The sequence below is a fragment of the Capsella rubella genome, unplaced genomic scaffold (assembly GCF_000375325.1).
Source record: "Capsella rubella cultivar Monte Gargano unplaced genomic scaffold, Caprub1_0 scaffold_7, whole genome shotgun sequence".
Taxonomy (NCBI): Eukaryota; Viridiplantae; Streptophyta; class Magnoliopsida; order Brassicales; family Brassicaceae; genus Capsella; species Capsella rubella.
This window is the reverse complement of record NW_006238917.1, coordinates 5,940,592-5,957,322: the sequence shown is the minus strand read 5'-3', so window position 1 is coordinate 5,957,322 and position 16,731 is coordinate 5,940,592. Positions and strand designations below refer to the sequence as shown.

Below are 16,731 nucleotides of genomic sequence, written 5' to 3'. Positions count from 1 at the left end.
TTTTATATCGTTACTTTGAAAATTTTACTTTTTTCTAGTATTAACGGGAAAGAGAGCATCAAAACTATTTTACAAAATTCTAAATGGCGCGCGTACATATTTTTGTAAAGGATAGTACAATTTCGAGATATATATTTCGAAACAAAATGATGAGAAGTAGAAAAAAAGACAAGTTTGGGAAACCAGACTCAACGGTAAAACATAATTAAAAACCACTAATTCGTAATAGAAAACTAAAATCTTAATGATTTAGTTTGATATTTTCTTGTCCATCTGATCCTCTAAATCACCAGCACCAGTTTGAACAGGATTAGTCTGTGACGAGTGAACGGTAAGCTCACCAGAAGCCGGAGTGGATGAAAGCTTGGCCATGTTGATGGAATGATCCGCCGACACCGTTTTGGGCTTCTCTGTCTCATCAACGACCACGGGGGATTTGTAGTACTTGAATATGACGTAGAGAATCATTTGAACTGCTCCTAGAAACGCACCCATTATATTTGGAAGCTTCAATCAGAAAAAGTAATCACACCATCAGTTTAATAAATCCCACTAACCATTTTTGAATTGGGAGGAACAGTAATCCCATTAGTCGCCGACAAACTATTTAAAAAGCTTATAACATCTCGGTTTCTTTATAACGCGATCAATCATATAATATATGATTGTGAACATAAAGCAAAAGTAGCGTTCGTACGGCTCAAATCAATTATTAGCGGTCTTTAAATAGACGGAATTTGGGCAAAGAGACAAAAGGTGATGGAAACAAAAACAAAACTCTTTTTTTTTGTTTCCCTTAAACATGAACCAACCATAATAATATACTATGATACTATGTTTGCGCTGTCCATTTTCATATGCTTTGGAAAAAGAAGATTCAAATATAAAAATGTAAAGGGAAAAAGAGAGATAGAGACTCACTGCGACGTAGAAGTCTTTAATAGCGAGACCGTAGAAGAGCCACGTAATGGCGCTGAGTGTAAGAAACAATGATAGGGAGAAGGGCATAAACTCCACACTCTTTGTTCGTATCACCACTCTCTGCATCATCATATTTTTATATATATTTTTCATAAGTTAAAACTATATAATATACGTAAACATATAAAGAGATGCTATTACCGGAAAAGGTAAGACAAGAAGCGCTATATATATTATTTTCTTAGAATTTAGAGTATATTATATTGTCCAGATGAATTAGCATGGCTCTTTTCAATAGCCAATATTTTTTTTATGTGTGTGTGTATTTTTATTATATATGTCACATAAGTATGTACGTACCATGATGCTCAAAGGAGCTGCGAAAACACAAACGGAAAATCCGACGCAAATTCCCCCAAGTACTTTCTCACGGTTCGATCCTTTGGTTAAGAGCTCGCAGACAAGAATTATAGCAGCAAAACCCAAGAAATTCAAGAGCCCAAGAACCTTCAAAGTTGATATCTACATGGTCGTTGTTTATATATCATCATCAGCTCAAATTATCTTTGCACAAGTGCATGCTTTAATATATATATACGAAAAGAAATGGTATATAGTAGTTTTAAACGTACTCTAGCTTTCTTGTTAGCATACGTGAGGAAGAGGATGATGTAGATGGTTTCGATGAAGCACCCCACAGCATTTATGGTGATGAGAAGGAAGCCTGCTCCATCTTTTTGCATAGCGTAGTAAATCCATAGCATCGCGCTAAATAGCGCTGACACGTATGGAAGTGATTCAAAACCTTCAGTCGATTTTTTCTTGCAGATTCTTACAAAAGTTGGTCTGAAAATAATAACATCCGATAAAGTTTTATTTATGTATTAAGAGAACACAAAATAAGAAAGAAAGAGTGTTTGATATAGACGAATGCTTACACTGGTGCCAAGAAAACGATGAATGATATGATGTTGCCTGCAAAAATACAAACATCAAAGATGACACGGTTAATTTTTATATGCACGTATACTAATATAATAGTTATATATAGTATATAATTATCATTTTACATGAATTTGATGTTTTTTTATGCATGCTTGATGATACGTACCCATGACTCCAAATGTAACTGCCAATACGTTGTGAGCTAGAACCATTGTAGTTTTTTTTGTGAAAGAGCGAGCTCTTGATCAGTATCTTTCTGAGTATCGAAGAAAACTAATGAGGAAACAAGGGAATGGGAAATAGATAGAGATATTCTACTCTTGATGCCTCTCTGTTTGAGTTTCCTTCGATATGAATTAACTAGCGAGGCCAGTGGCACACTATATATAGCGAGAGGCTAACATGCGTATAAGGGTTCCAAAAGGACGTCGTCGTTTCGTGGTATGAGAGAGAGAAGAACATCGCATATTGATGGTCTCAGATATTTCTATGGTTTTTAAAAATGGAAAATATTCGATAATTTTATGTGGTATGCACTCTTGGCGTGTATTGTATTTGTGTCAAACTTTATTGCCAAACCTTGGTTTATATTATTATCGTAAGTCATTTAAGTGACCTTTCTTTTTCCTTTAAACCAAATATATAAATAGAAATGAGCTTTTATAATAGTATAGGCTTCAAAGTTCAAACCATGTTGGTAATTTGTTCCTTTAGCATGACCAATAACATAAACCATTCATTGGCTGATAGCTTTCTAGCTAAACCAATTCAAACTAATATTATTAAAATCGGAAGGTTATCTTTCATCACTGTTGTTATGCATAATCTAGTTTTCGAGTATATATTCTACCAAGGACTCAAACTAGCTAATTACTTTTAGATTTTTCTTTTATGTCAACATGATACCTAAGTACATGAACTATTCCAAACTTTGCATGGTAAAAAACTAAAAACATTCCATTATGGTTTGTTTAATTGGCTTACAAGAAGACAGATTCCAACGTTCTCTCTACTATTAATAACAACTAATACAACAAATTACATAAATTACTAATTAAAAATATTATATATAAAATTGTATTTGGATCATTTTAAAAATATGGACCAAATCGTTTACATAACATATTAACATATCGAAGTTTCAAAGAGGTAGAACCCATAAAAATATACTAAAACCATGCATGTTTGCTCCTTTTGTGTAAAGAAGAAATGAATCGTTTAGGTGTCCGCCACGTGTGACATATTTTATGTTGTCTCAGAGCACTCTTGAACTTCATGATTAGGCAGCCAAAATTAGGTCCGTAACTAACTAATTTTTATTTTATTAGAGATTTGATAATATCGTAGCAACAAATAATATCTTGTCCGTATGTGATCATGTATATAAACGGTTCGAGAAGAAAGCAAACAAAATATAAAACAAAGAATAGTGCGTTTCATCTTAGACGCGACTGTCGCCGTGTGTAAACCGTATATAGGGTAAAGATTCACCATCATGCTTCTTGATGTTCCACTTGACTACTTTTTCATGCTAATCTTATTATCTACACCAATGTTATCGTATCCAACAACAATGATCTTCAACTAATCTTTAAAAACAATCCACGCTTTTATATATGTCTCTATAATAATTTACTTATTAAACAAAAATTAGTAACATCCAACTAGTTATAAAGCTGATATTAGTGGAATTAATCATATGATATACTTATAAGTTGTATGTACTAAAGAAACTACCATAGTATAGTATTTGTTACCGTAATAAAATACACCATTTAACATAACCAGACTAATTTTTTTTTTTTGTACTTAGAGCAATAATTTAATTTTTTAGATTAAAAAGTATAAACATTAATTAAAACTAAAATAGACTTGAGAATAATATTAGAAAAAAATGAAAGGTGGCATGTTAAATTTTGAATTTATAAGTTCAGCCTATATGATATATAATTGTAATCAACACTCAATACTATGTCTTTTTGTGTTTTTTGTGTGTGTTAAGGAATCAACAATTCATTGCTACTTTTCAGGACTTATGGAGATGCCTCATGATCGCCGTCAGATTTTTACGTGTGTTAATGTAAAGTATAAAGTGCGAAGTTGGTCAAAATGAGCAAGTCATGATTTACTTTCATTGTCCTTTACCATTCCTAGACCTATTCTTAGGTAAATGGAAATTTATTCAAAATTCATGTGGCGTGATATCTTGACGGTCCCGATTGTGCCACATGAACTGATAGAGGCCACATGGATCATTGCTAAATATGCTGAAGATTAACATGTTTCATGTTAACGTTCCATACTTGGTAATATGTAACATCAACACATCATTAGATAATTCAATTTATGAAATAAATCATGTCATAAAATAGTTGTATGTTATAAAAGTTATTAAGCATTTAGTTACTACGTATTAGCCAGATGGCACAAAACTATCAAGCCAGCGTTTCAATATATTAATCATCGATGGTTAATCATTGCTGTTACATTTTACTTTCAAGTTTGGCAAACAATAAAATCTGTGAGAGATACGGTTGTGTGTGGCTTCGAATTCCATATTGATCAATTCGTGTAAAGTAGGTTCTATCACAAGTGTTAGATCATACTAGTATACTATCATCAATTATTTGTTATATTTTTTAAGGATTAAAGTACGGCTTAAAAGCATATATATAATCAATTTCAGCTAAACTCATAATGTATTCGTGACAAATTCATCTTTCTTCTCGTTATGGTGTGAACATGATATGATAGTATGCAATAACACGATTATTGAAAGTCAATCGATAACTTCTTTTGATATGATAGCATGCCTACTCCCCAAGTTTTTTTTGATAACTTTTATTTCTTGATTAAAAACATAGCCAATGACTGTTTGACCAACAATGTTATCTCAAAGATTTACAAAGATATATAAAAATTTGTTAACTCTAAACCAAACTGTTAATTAGAGTGATGTGTTGTCTGCGAAAACATCATTTTATATCAATAAAATTAGTTCATATAGCTTCTGTTGTCAATAAAATATTGTAGTTAAGTAAGAAAAATGCAATTAAAGTATGAGAAACAAAAAAAAAGGAACTTCGTTTATTGAAAAGTAATGTTCAGTTCGTAAAGCCTGTATAATCAATTCGCATAATGTATTTCCTAAAAAAACAAAATTGCAAAAAGGTTAAAATAAAATATAACAAATATATATATAACCTATCCTATCAACATAGAAAGAGAAAAAGAATGGTTGAAATAAAAAAAGCGTTTGAAAACGATTGACTTATGAAAACCCCATTTGAATGTTAGTTTTTTTTGTTTCCACCTTTCATTGTGGTCTCATGCACTTACTTAATCAGAGACACAAATTAAATGATTAATAATTTAATACTAATACTTTTGTGGAGTTAAATAATCAAGCAAATGAAACTTTTTCACTACTTTATGGGAGTAGACTGAGTAGTAGTCTCTTCTTCTCTGTGGTTCTTCTTTGGTCAAAAGGGGGAGTCGAGTGGTTCCATCCAACCATGCAGATTCCTCATTACACGGTTAAAACTCGTTCCCAGCCATTTTTTCCTCGTCCTCACTTTCTTCACTCTTTTTTCTTTTCGAATCCGAATTCAAATATTTTTTTAACTGAGAGAGTCTGTGAGATGTCAGCTAAATAAAATATATGAATTAGGGTAAGAGAAGAGCATATGCTTCAACGTTCCATGCCATGCTTACACCACACCGTACATTAGAATCAAAAATGTCACGATATATATAAGCTACTATATATCAAAGAATATTGAGATTGTTGTTGCAACATTATACTAAAAGTCTAATTGACTTATCATTTTTTAACACAAAAAGTTTATATATTTATTCTGCTAATTAGGAATGGTGTTTGGGTTACATAACACTCAATTTCTCAAGAGTCAAGACAAAATGACAAATCACATTGAAAGACAATTTTCTTTTATTCTCAGTATAACCTATTACCCTTAAGTACTCATCGTCCACTTAAAGTGCTTTACCCATTGTCTATTGATATTACCCCCACCTTAGCTTGTTTTTTATTTTTCCTTTTTTTCTTTACCTTTGAAAGCCAATATATCGTCGTTATGGAAAGTCGTCAAATCTAAGATAACCCTGATGAAACCATTCGTCGGAGGACTAACTAGGAATCTCCATTGTGGTTTGCCTATAGCCATTTATAACATTTAAGTCAATGCCCTAGTCAGTTTTGAGTACAATGGACATTGGTTGGGAACTAGTTAAGGATGTCTTCGTGTTTCCTCTAGTCACTTATTTCTTAATCAACTTATATCCTCCTAGTCCATCCCCAAATTATAAGCAACCATTAAATAATTTGTACACTATATATGTAGTTCTAGAGGTTCGAACCTGAGAACTCATGTATATATATCGACACTAAACCGCTGAACTAAGGAGACTTTTACCAAAAAATGGCCAAAAATAATATTTAAATAACGGGCCGCAAGCCGGTGCTTGGCTTGCTTGGCCTCTTCCTCGGAGCACAACCAAAGAATTCACATTGAATAAAAACTAAAGCCTTGTTATAAATAAGGGCATCAATGAATCCACATTGTAGGAAACATACCAATGAATGCATCATATAAGACCGAAGACCTTAAAATTGTGGTGAACTCTATACATCTAGTGGTTGTGTTTGGACCCAAATCCTCACAGAGTGCTTTGTGTGTGTTACCATTCTATTGTTGTTTCTGAGTGCAGGTTAATTAGTGTCCACTTTATTGGAAAGATTAAGGAGAATGGGAAGATTTACAATTCAACCATTGGAAAAGCGTCTCTTAAGTTCCCGTCTAGGTTGGTATAAAAAATAATAGTTTTGGAAACTGGTAGATGGGTGTATGTGACTGGTACGTGATACTTTTGTTGTTGTTGTTACATGCAGTTCATGGAAAAGTCATTAAGGGATTGACGATTGATGTCCAACTGATTAATGTTAAAAAACGTTAGATTGAACCTATGATCCCTAACTCTTGGTTCCTATACGACCATAACATTTGTTATGAATTATGTATTGTGTTTTTCCTTGTTTTGTTGTTTTAATCTTCCAGATAGCTTTTGCTGACTTAATTGCACTTGATTAAAACCCAGAACTGGAATCATACCAAACTGTGTTCCTAACTAGATGTACTACTATTTGACATACCAGATAAATGACAAATTTGGATTAATGGTAATGGAATACCAAGAAAAAGAAAGCCCAAACAGCTTTAAGCCAGATTTTATAGCAAACACAAACCCTACTGTGAATCCTGCAATGCTTTAAATTTTTTTTTGAAGATTATGTATGATCTTTAGTTTTATACTCCGCTCCATGATTTTTGTAGGAAAGATTCATTTGTCGAAGTCGTACACTTAAGCCACGGTCACAGTGACGATCTTGTCATTTTGGTACCATTAATTAAAGACTTTCACCGATTATATCTTTTACAAGTAAAGTGAGGCAGTTCCTCTAATTCCGTATTATCATAATTTTTTTTTTTTTTTTTTTTTTTTTTTTTTTTTTTTTTACAGTCAAAGCTAAGTGAGTCCACCAACTATTCAAACTTTTCGAAGTGATTATAATTGGTTAAGAACTAGTTAAGCATGACACTGTGTTCCCTCTAGCCACTTATCCTGATTTAACTTGTTAACTTGTATCCTGATTTATTCCCTAAACATGGGCAACCGTCCAAAGTTCCAAATCTTTTGTTGTACACAAAAATGTTGTTATACCATTCATAAGGGGAAATGTAGCTCGCTGAGCTAATACCTCTGCATCTTACTGCTTGCTGTTTTCATCAGAAAAATCATGAGTACATTACACATGTGAAGTAATAACTTATTCATAGCTCTCTCCCACCAGAATTTTCAAGTACTTTTTCATGCCACAATAAAGAGAAATATATGGTTCATCAAATAATATAATATAAACCTAACCTTTGTAACTTAGCAGGTCCAAAAGTTTACCCAACTTGAACTTGCATAATATATAGGCAACAAGCTAGATTGTGTCTTCTCTACGCAGCCAATTGAATGCCAACAATGTCGCCTTGACACCTGAGTTTCAGTTAAATATGGCTCAGTACCCAATATCAGCTGGATCGCCCATGTACTCGGCGACTTGTTCAAGTTTAACATCAAGCATCTCCTGGCTATCTGCATCGCAAACCACACCAGTTTCCTTAACCAAATCTTTGTCAACAAGACTCCCAAAACAACTCTTATGTCTACCCGATAGAACCAACACCCGCCCTCCTCGCCTGGGCAATGCTGTCTCTAGCAACTTCTGGTCGATCCCTTGAACCAACTCCTGCGTCTCATCCATAGTGATATCACAAGTTGTCGGCCCAACAACATCCGTCACCACTCCCTTTTTAAGATACAATCTCCCACCTTTCAAATCCTTGCTTACTATTCTCACCCTTATATGACTTCTAAGCCATGAGGCCTCCTCTCTCGCCTCTCTAGTTTGACCTCTACAGTTCTGCTTACAGGTTCTAACTTCAGAGCGACTCTCTCTCTCTGTTTCTCTACTGCGTTTACTCACTACTCTACATCTCTCCACATTTTCAATTTCACTGATACCTACTTTTACTTCCTGCTGGCTTCCGGAACCAAGTATTTCTCTACCAGCGATAGTTCTCACCTCTTTTGCAGCAGAAGATACGTCTCCGCCTTTACCACTTTCTTTGGCTTTAGCCTTGGTGGTATCCTTAACCTTGGGATTATCCAGAGTGAAGCCAAAACCTTCATTACCAGACCACTTCTTGTATTCAACGATCTTAACATCCTCTTTAGCTTTAAGGCCTATTCCCTGGCCTGGTTTCCAGCCATAGCCAGCCAGTAACGCTTCTCCAAAGCCATCCACAGGAAAGCTCTCGAAGTCCTCTAGTTCAGGAGCATCAGGGAGTGACTCCAAATCTTTCCTCATGCTTTTCAGTAACATCTGCTCCACAGGCTCTGGCTTCGAAGCCTCGATTTTCTGACGCAGATTTAGACCGTACGAAATGTTATTGGAGACATGGCCATCGACAGAGGGAACCTCGGCCTCGAATTGGAGACCAGAAGCGGACTGAGGCGGGAGATCGATGTTCTTGTAGGGCCTCCGACGGTCCTCAATGGGAGGTATTACGTATTTCGGTTTGGCGTGGTTTAGGGTTTCGGAAGGATCGAATTCAGTGACGAACTCCTTGAGATTTCCTACACCGACGCCGTCATTCCTGTCGGAATTCAACCTAACTCTGGATCCGGATTTGGATTTGCAAGGGATTTGAAAAGAGAGCTTCATGGTGAATTATCACGGAGGGAGAGAGTCGTACGTAACTCGTCGTCACCAGTGGGGAGAGCTCTGTAATAAGAATAGAGACTTCCCTTTTGTTTGGGGGTAAGTTTAATGGGCCTATGGGCCATCCCTAAATTTGCCACGTGTCTTTCGTGTTTAACTTTTTTTTTTTTTTTTTTTGGGTTTAAAATAAAGAAAACTCAGTAGATCTTTTTCTCCGAATTCCGACGACGGAGGGATTTTTCGTCTTAGGTCACAGAAGATAATCTTCCGACAAACTATATTTCCCAGACACGACTGAATCTATTCGAACAAGTCTATTCGCCTCTCTCCATTTGTAAGTTCAGTTTCAGAAAACTACTACATCTTATTTTTACTTTTCTAGTAAGAGAGATTCCTCATAATATGCTGTTGTCAAAAAGTGTTCATACTATTTTTTTTCTTTTGGGCTTTTCTACTTTGATAGTCAATGGGCTGTTATAATAATTTAATAACTAGCGCAGTGTTGTTACTTCCCACTAAAAAAAAAATAAACTAGTTACGGAGCAGGGAGATTAATTTATTTATTTTAGTGGCATCACAAGGCAAAGAGAATGGCGGGAGATAATTTGAAGTCCTGGGTGTCGGACAAACTGATGGTGGTGCTTGGCTACTCGCAACCTGCTGTCATTGAATATCTCATTGCAATGGGTAAGCTGCAGTTTCATTATTGATTTGTGGACCTTAAGCACTTGTTGGATTTGACAATTGGGGTTTTCGAAATTGCAGCTAAAAGTTCAAGATCAGCTTCTGATATAGTGCCTGAGTTGGTTCATATAGTTATGTAATGACTTGATTCCCAAGTCTAGGTGCCCTAAGTTTTCATCAATTAGATTGATCCATGAAGTTTCTCATTTGAGCTGAATTTAGTTCATTTTCTTAGTTTCACCATATATTATTCTTAAAAAAAAAATAATGAGCTTAAAAAGACATGACAACTAGAGCTGGTTTTAGATCTCATCGCTTCCAAAATTCCAAAAGCTATTCCCACATATGATTATGAGTAATTCAAATCCAAAAGATGTTTTGACATTACTTGATTTTAATTTTCATTACTAAATATATAAAGAACTCGAGACCTCAATTTCACGTGATAACTGATAACTAAGAATCTAGTAATCCAGTGAAGAACTTCTTGAGGAATCGGCCTAACTCTGGATTTGGATTTGGGAGGGAGAGAGAAAGAAAGCTTCTTCTTCATAGTTTAATGGTGATTGTTTCGTTTCGAACCGTGTTGAGGGTTTTGTTTGTTTAAGTGCTTAGATTAATAGGCCGATGAGCTTAAATATCTTAATGGGCTAGTAATAATACTACAACGCAAAATTTTATGATGCGTTGATCCATCACAAAATTCTGTTAAAACGATAGACTCTTTCCTTTTCTGCACTGGTTCTCATAAAACAAAAGTCATATGCCATTTAAGATTCTTTGTATACATGATAACATGAAAGCCGGGATATTTATTCTGGGTCAAAGAGGGAGATACGACGGAGTGTTATTTTGTAGAAAAGTCAAATGTTTGACAAATCGAGAGTTGTGGGGAATTAGAGAATTCAAACAAGGCATGCATATTGCAATATAATCATGTGCAATTTGTCAAAGAAGTGATGCTGAGAGAGAGAGAGAGAGAGCGCGTGGTGAGCACGAAGAAGAAGCAGGTACAAAGTCTCTCACCAGCTAGCTAATAGCGTAATAGTAATAATAAGATTATCATCTTTGGTGGTCTTAATAAGAAAACGCCATCTTCTCCACGTTACATTACCAACCACCTAACCTCTCATCCACCCCTTTTTGTACAAAAATCCTTCTCTCCAAAAAGGAATTTGTGTATTGATTGTATCGTTGCTCACACACGCCTCTCATCGGTTCATCTCATTTCTCTCTTTCAATCATCTCATCGCCTCTTCTTGTCTCTTATCCGTAAGTTTTCTTTATATATTCCCCACCTCTCTTTTTCTCGCTCTTTTGCTTGTGCTTTGTGATTCCTTGGCGTTGATTTGTATATATATTCTAGATCTGATTTAGGTTTTAGAGACAGACAGACTCGCTTAACCCCTCTTTTGGATCACTAGTGCTCCTCTTAGACTCTATTGCTGTACTGATTTCTGGGAATTTTGTTAATTGATATTCCCAGAGTCTTTTTGATGATTCTCCTTGCCTACACCCCCGATTGCTTTCGTTTTTGAAATTGATTGATTTCTTCCTATTCCTTCTTCCATTTTTTATTTATTTCCGGTTAAGTCAGTTATGTTGAGATTGATTGACTCAAAATGTGATTTCTTTTGATTCAGAAGACGTTATTGATTTATTTATTTTTGCCCCCATTAACGACTTTAAGGTTCTAAATTCTGGGATATGATTTTTTGTATTTTTGAAAGCTTAGTGGATGTTGTTTGAGCATCTTATCTGTTCATTCTCCATGTAAATTGCATCTGATACTTACTTCCCCATATGTGTAGAAAGCATCCCCTGCCTCTCTCTCTCTCTCTCTCTCTCTCTCTCTCTCTCTCTCTCTCTCTGGCTACTTAGCTTGCTTCATTAGCTTTCTTCTCTATTTCTTATGAATTCCTTTGTTTGTTTGTTTGTTTGTTGTTTTAGATTCTTGTCCTTTTTCAGCTCAACAAGAATGGATAATTGTACTGGAGAAAACCCCATGGCTTCTCAGTTAGACATTCTCAGATGCCCTTTCTTGAGGAACATCAATGAGCCCACTAACCTCTCCTTCTCCTCTTCCTTGCCTTTTCCCATTCCTGTAAGATATATACATTCTGCTGCTTCACTCTATATCTGTAAACATCTCGCATCCGTTCTGATCTTGTCTCATCACATGTTCTATTTGATCCTTTTAGGCAAGAGCAGGGAAAGGACCAATATTTGAAGATGGTCCCAATTTTGATACGGCGTTTAGGCTTTTCCATGGCCAAGATGGAGTTGTCCCTCTCTCTGGCACCCCTCGAGCTGAAGCGGAGAAGCCTGTGCCTGCATTCCATCCACTTGCTGCCAAGGCTGCAACGATTAGTCTCTCATCCTTTGGACCTGGAGGCCCTTTTGGGTTTGATGCATTTTCTGACATGTTTAAAAATCAAAAGAAGAAGTCTGACTCATCCAAAAATAAGGTAATGGTTTTTTACAGTTCTTGCTCAACATCTATCTTCCTAAACTGATGTGCATGGTTTATAAAATCTGACTAAGGAAATAGTTTAGCTTTTAAGGACGCTCAAGTATGCATGTGTTGCCTCGCTTATGCTGTGTTTCTCTTAGAGCACCTCTAACTTGTTGTTTCTCTTTCAGGGAGGAAACCACGAAGCTATGGGTGACGAATGGCTTAAAACAGGAAACTGCCCAATTGCAAAATCATATCGAGCTGTAAGTGGTGTGGCACCGCTTGTGGCAAAGATCCTGCAACCTCCTCCGGGCATGAAATTCAAATGCCCTCAAGCAATAGTCACAGCTCGAGCAGCCATTTCAAAAACACCTTTTGCCAAGAACCTCCGCCCACAACCCTTACCAGCAAAAGTACTAGTGATCGGGATGCTGGGCATGGCACTAAATGTGCCTTTAGGGGTTTGGAGAGAGCACACTGAAAAATATTCTGCATCTTGGTTTGTAGCTCTTCACGCAGCGGTACCATTCATTGGAATACTGAGAAAGTCAGTGTTGATGCCTAAGACAGCGATGGTATTCACGATAGCAGCATCAGTTTTGGGACAGGTAATTGGGTCAAGAGCAGAGAGGCGGAGGCTCAAGTCAGTAGCTGAGAAGAAGTTGACATTGGAGGTACCAAATCCATCTTCTGTTGAAGCAAATCAGATGCAATTTGCGGGAGTGTCATCTGATGGAAGATGCGGTGATAAAGTGGTGATGAAATGGAATCCCATGATGCTTGATGTTGCTAGTCCTGTGACTTCCGGAGCAGCTAGTGTTGTCTGCTGAAGAGATTTTGTTTTCTCGCAAGATTTATCCATATATAATTATTTCCTTGTTTTTTTCGGCGATTGTATTTAAAAAGTTTCTTAATGTTTGAGAAAAACAAGAATAAAAGCCATTCTTAAAACTGTTAATTGTATTCAAATGTAAAACACTTGTTTGATTGAATAAAAGGAAAGAAAAGTTGGAAACCGAGGGACTGGACTGATCTAGCGTTGGAGTTTATGCACATCAAATGCAACGTAACGTTGGTTTTCAAATATGAACAATATTGTTAATTAGAAACTTTTTCTCAAATGAGAGTCGTTCTATTATTGCTGATGCTCTATCTTGATGGCATTACAAGAAAATACAACAAATACAAAGTTGCAAATTGCAAAACGCCAGTCAAAGTGGTTGATGGTGTAGTAATTAAAACATTGCATTTCGTGATCACTGCTTTGGGTCCACTCTTGCATCTTGCTAAACCTACTCTGAAGTTGGCAGAGAACTTGTCTAAGTAGTTAAAAAGGCAGGCCACTTGGGAGAGACTAGGAGAGAAAACCCACTCAAGAGTTTTTAAACTTTTGTTTTAAGATGATTGGTTATGGATTATGGAACATTAAACTCAATTACTAAGCTCATTCTCTTTAGGGTAAAGTTATTCCTTTTATATTTATTGAATCATTCTCAAGGATTATTAAATCGAAAGCATTTGTGATCGAACAGACCACTCCGATATAACCATCCATCATAGGTCTAGAACAAAAAAAACACATATATGAAAGTTATGCATTTAAAAATGTATTTTCGAATACGGCAAAACTCTTACAATAATATTTTGCTAGTCTCGTAGCAAGATGTCATACAATGCTTGCATGTTTTTCTTATAACTGTACGTGTGCTTCTGTTATTTATTTTCTAGTATTGTAATTTGCGTCGTACAAGAAAACTCATAAGGTGCGTCGGATTTCGAAATTAAAACAAATAAGGTTCAAAAATACGTCACATGATTTTCATATGCTCTTTACAATTTCTGGTAATATGATGGTATCAACTTTGTTTTCAGAAAGTTGAGTTTGTCTCTTTTCCGAAAACAAAAGATGTGAAATGATAAAATAACAAATTTATATAAATTATAAGGGTAAAGGAATATAGGATATAGGATGAACAAAATGGTTGTAACCAACACCACATCAATTCATAAGAAGTATAATGTATTGGGAAAGAAATATAAATGAAAATTTATGACCTTTAAATAATATATATTATATATTCATAGATAATATCCCTTATATAAATAGACAATAGTTTAAGATTTCAATATTCTATCAATTTATTTTCTTAACTTATAGTAAATAAAATACAGTACTTAGTGAAAACTTCAAAACAAATTCATCCTGTTTTTTTTTTTTTTTAATCTCACTTAAATATGTATGTAAAAGTGAAGAAAATAACTATAAAATGATAGGGATTAATTACCAAAATTAAACTATTTTATGTTAAATCAGTGAAGAATTTTCATTATTATATTATAAAAACTAGATTTTTATTTAAAAATATGATGATATTTGTTACCATCGTGCATGTAACATGATATATAAACAGAAATTCGATTAATTATCTTAAAAGAGTTTATTCAATTTATTTTTTTAAGAAAACCAAGAAAATAGAAAAAGTGACGTGTATATACTAAGATTTGTTACCAAAATAAAAGTATTCAAACAGAAAGTACCCATCAGTTTAGGCAGAAGATTCGATCATCAAAACGTTCTTACAATTGTATATCTTGTTTTGCGATCTCACCCACAAAATGAACCGTCCCTATAAATTCTCTTCCTCTGACTATCTCTTCTTTTCCAACCCACTTCTCTTCTCTTCTCTTTCTCTTGTCTGATCCGTTGAGTTTTCGCATCTCTTACACGACAACAACAACAACAACAACAATATCTTTGTCTTACTGTCTTCTTTTTTTTCGTTCCTTTTTCTCCTAGCCTTATCTCTCTAACAATTAGTAAGGAAATTGTAAAACTTGAATTTCGAAATAAAAATGATGGGAGACAATAATGAAGGAAGAAGAACGCCGTTATTGAACCTCGGGGTTCAAGTGTCGATGAGAGTGTTAGCCTTTGGAGCTGCAATGGCCTCCATGTGGGTCATGATCACTAACCGTGAAGTCGCCTCTGTTTATGGCATCGCTTTTGAGGCTAAATACAGCTACGCCTCTGCCTTTAAGTACGTATTTTTTTAATTGATTTTCTTTTCTTCTTCTTTTTTTTTTTTCCTATCACCAGCTATTCTTTATATATTTTTTCTGGAGGTGCAATGATCTAATTGTTGAAATAATATATATAGTACCCAACAAAGCATTCGATCACATGCATGAAATTTTCACCATTCACGTTGAAAATTATGAAGAAAACAAACAACACAAATACGGTGACAAAGATTGAAAGATGAATTTATCTAAAAGAGAAACATATCCCTCACGTTTGATGTAGGAAAACAATTATAGAACACTACATTTTTTTTATAAAAATGAATCATCCATATTTCATTACCTTTAGTTGCTTGTTTTGTCTCATATATATATGTTTTACCACTTGAACCTAAAACAAGGACAACCTTAATTAAACAGTGTCATCACCACCATTAATATTATAAGACACCATCATATACAATACAACTATACAAGACTCTTTATACGTACATGCGCTGCTAGATCGATCAAGCTAGTGATGAGGATCAATGCTAATGAAAGTTGTGTATATGATTTGATGTTTGACAGGTATTTGGTGTACGCACAGATAGCAATCTGCGCCGCGACATTTTTCTCACTAATATGGGCATGTTTAGCAGTTCGTAGAAGAGGACTTATTTTCGCACTCTTCTTCTTTGATTTGGTAATTATTTTACGTGCTTTCAATCTACATTTTTTTTATCTTTAGATATCAAAATATGTTAATTTATACGTGAATACATTTTATTTTGAATAAGCTTCTTAACAGATTATTATTAAATATATGAACGTTTTAGGATGAGTTTTGATATGTTTTGATGTACAGCTTACGACGATGACGGCGATATCGGCTTTCTCTGCGGCCTTGGCGGAAGGACATATCGGGAAGTACGGTAACAAACAGGCAGGTTGGCTTCCGATATGTGATTATGTGCACCGTTATTGCAACCGTGTCACTATCTCACTCGCTTTGTCCTTCGCCTCTTTCGTCCTCTTGTTCATCCTTACGATCTTAACTGCCTCCGCCTCTCGTCATTACTGATTGTTTTTTTACATTTTATGTTATACAATTACAATTCCTTCTACTCCAAGATTATTCAGTCTTTGTTATATACACTACTTGGATTTTATAAAATGAAAATTTGATTTGATGATGATACTACTAAAGAATGAAATTTGTGTGATTCCTTGTGTATGTGGATTTATCATTATTGTGACTTCTCCTGCTCTTTATGTTGTGTGTAGTTCTCTTATTATCTTAGGAGGAAATACAATAAACAAAAATAAAGTATTTAGAAAAGAGAATTCGAATATACTCCATCAAACTGTAAAATACGTGTTAACGTAGAACAAACTCATAACTAAGAGATAATCTTGCATGCATGAGATGTTA

The 16,731-nt window shown here is 34.9% G+C and overlaps 4 protein-coding genes and 1 long non-coding RNA gene across 7 annotated transcripts; 3 read left to right on the top strand and 2 right to left on the bottom strand.

Annotated features, from left to right (window-relative positions):
• Nucleotides 1-130: 130 nt before the first annotated feature.
• Nucleotides 131-2,200, bottom strand: LOC17878185 (bidirectional sugar transporter SWEET14). The gene is made up of 6 exons (XM_006284959.2): nt 2,033-2,200; nt 1,860-1,896; nt 1,554-1,767; nt 1,282-1,443; nt 922-1,041; nt 131-507 (listed from the first exon to the last, which is right to left on the bottom strand). Exons 1-6 carry the CDS (start codon nt 2,076-2,078, stop codon nt 250-252), a joined length of 837 nt encoding a protein of 278 aa, XP_006285021.1. The 5' UTR covers nt 2,079-2,200; the 3' UTR covers nt 131-249.
• Nucleotides 2,201-7,611: 5,411 nt separating this feature from the next.
• Nucleotides 7,612-9,210, bottom strand: LOC17877388 (protein MOS2). The gene has a single exon (XM_006283793.2). It carries the CDS (start codon nt 9,158-9,160, stop codon nt 7,952-7,954), a length of 1,209 nt encoding a protein of 402 aa, XP_006283855.1. The 5' UTR covers nt 9,161-9,210; the 3' UTR covers nt 7,612-7,951.
• Nucleotides 9,211-9,394: 184 nt separating this feature from the next.
• Nucleotides 9,395-9,972, top strand: LOC111829589. Of its 2 annotated transcripts, none has more exons than XR_002832955.1 (3): nt 9,395-9,491; nt 9,727-9,844; nt 9,923-9,972. It is a non-coding gene; the product is annotated as an uncharacterized LOC111829589 (long non-coding RNA). The 2 variants fall into 2 exon arrangements; XR_002832956.1 differs by having other exon boundaries at nt 9,415-9,491; nt 9,693-9,844.
• Nucleotides 9,973-10,900: 928 nt separating this feature from the next.
• LOC17880325 lies at nt 10,901-13,313 on the top strand. 2 transcript variants are annotated; one of them, XM_006282593.2, is made up of 4 exons: nt 10,901-11,113; nt 11,792-11,945; nt 12,043-12,309; nt 12,485-13,313. In XM_006282593.2, the coding sequence occupies exons 2-4, from the start codon at nt 11,820-11,822 to the stop codon at nt 13,124-13,126; spliced, it is 1,035 nt and encodes a 344-aa protein (XP_006282655.1). In that variant the 5' UTR covers nt 10,901-11,113; nt 11,792-11,819; the 3' UTR covers nt 13,127-13,313. The 2 variants fall into 2 exon arrangements, with proteins under 2 accessions (XP_006282655.1, XP_023634721.1); XM_023778953.1 differs by lacking the exon at nt 10,901-11,113 and having other exon boundaries at nt 11,146-11,945.
• A 1,707-nt stretch (nt 13,314-15,020) lies between these two features.
• Nucleotides 15,021-16,449, top strand: LOC17877575 (CASP-like protein 1F1). Its single transcript, XM_006282436.2, has 3 exons — nt 15,021-15,334; nt 15,888-16,002; nt 16,165-16,449. The coding sequence occupies exons 1-3, from the start codon at nt 15,150-15,152 to the stop codon at nt 16,378-16,380; spliced, it is 516 nt and encodes a 171-aa protein (XP_006282498.1). The 5' UTR covers nt 15,021-15,149; the 3' UTR covers nt 16,381-16,449.
• The last annotated feature ends 282 nt before the right edge of the window (nt 16,450-16,731 follow it).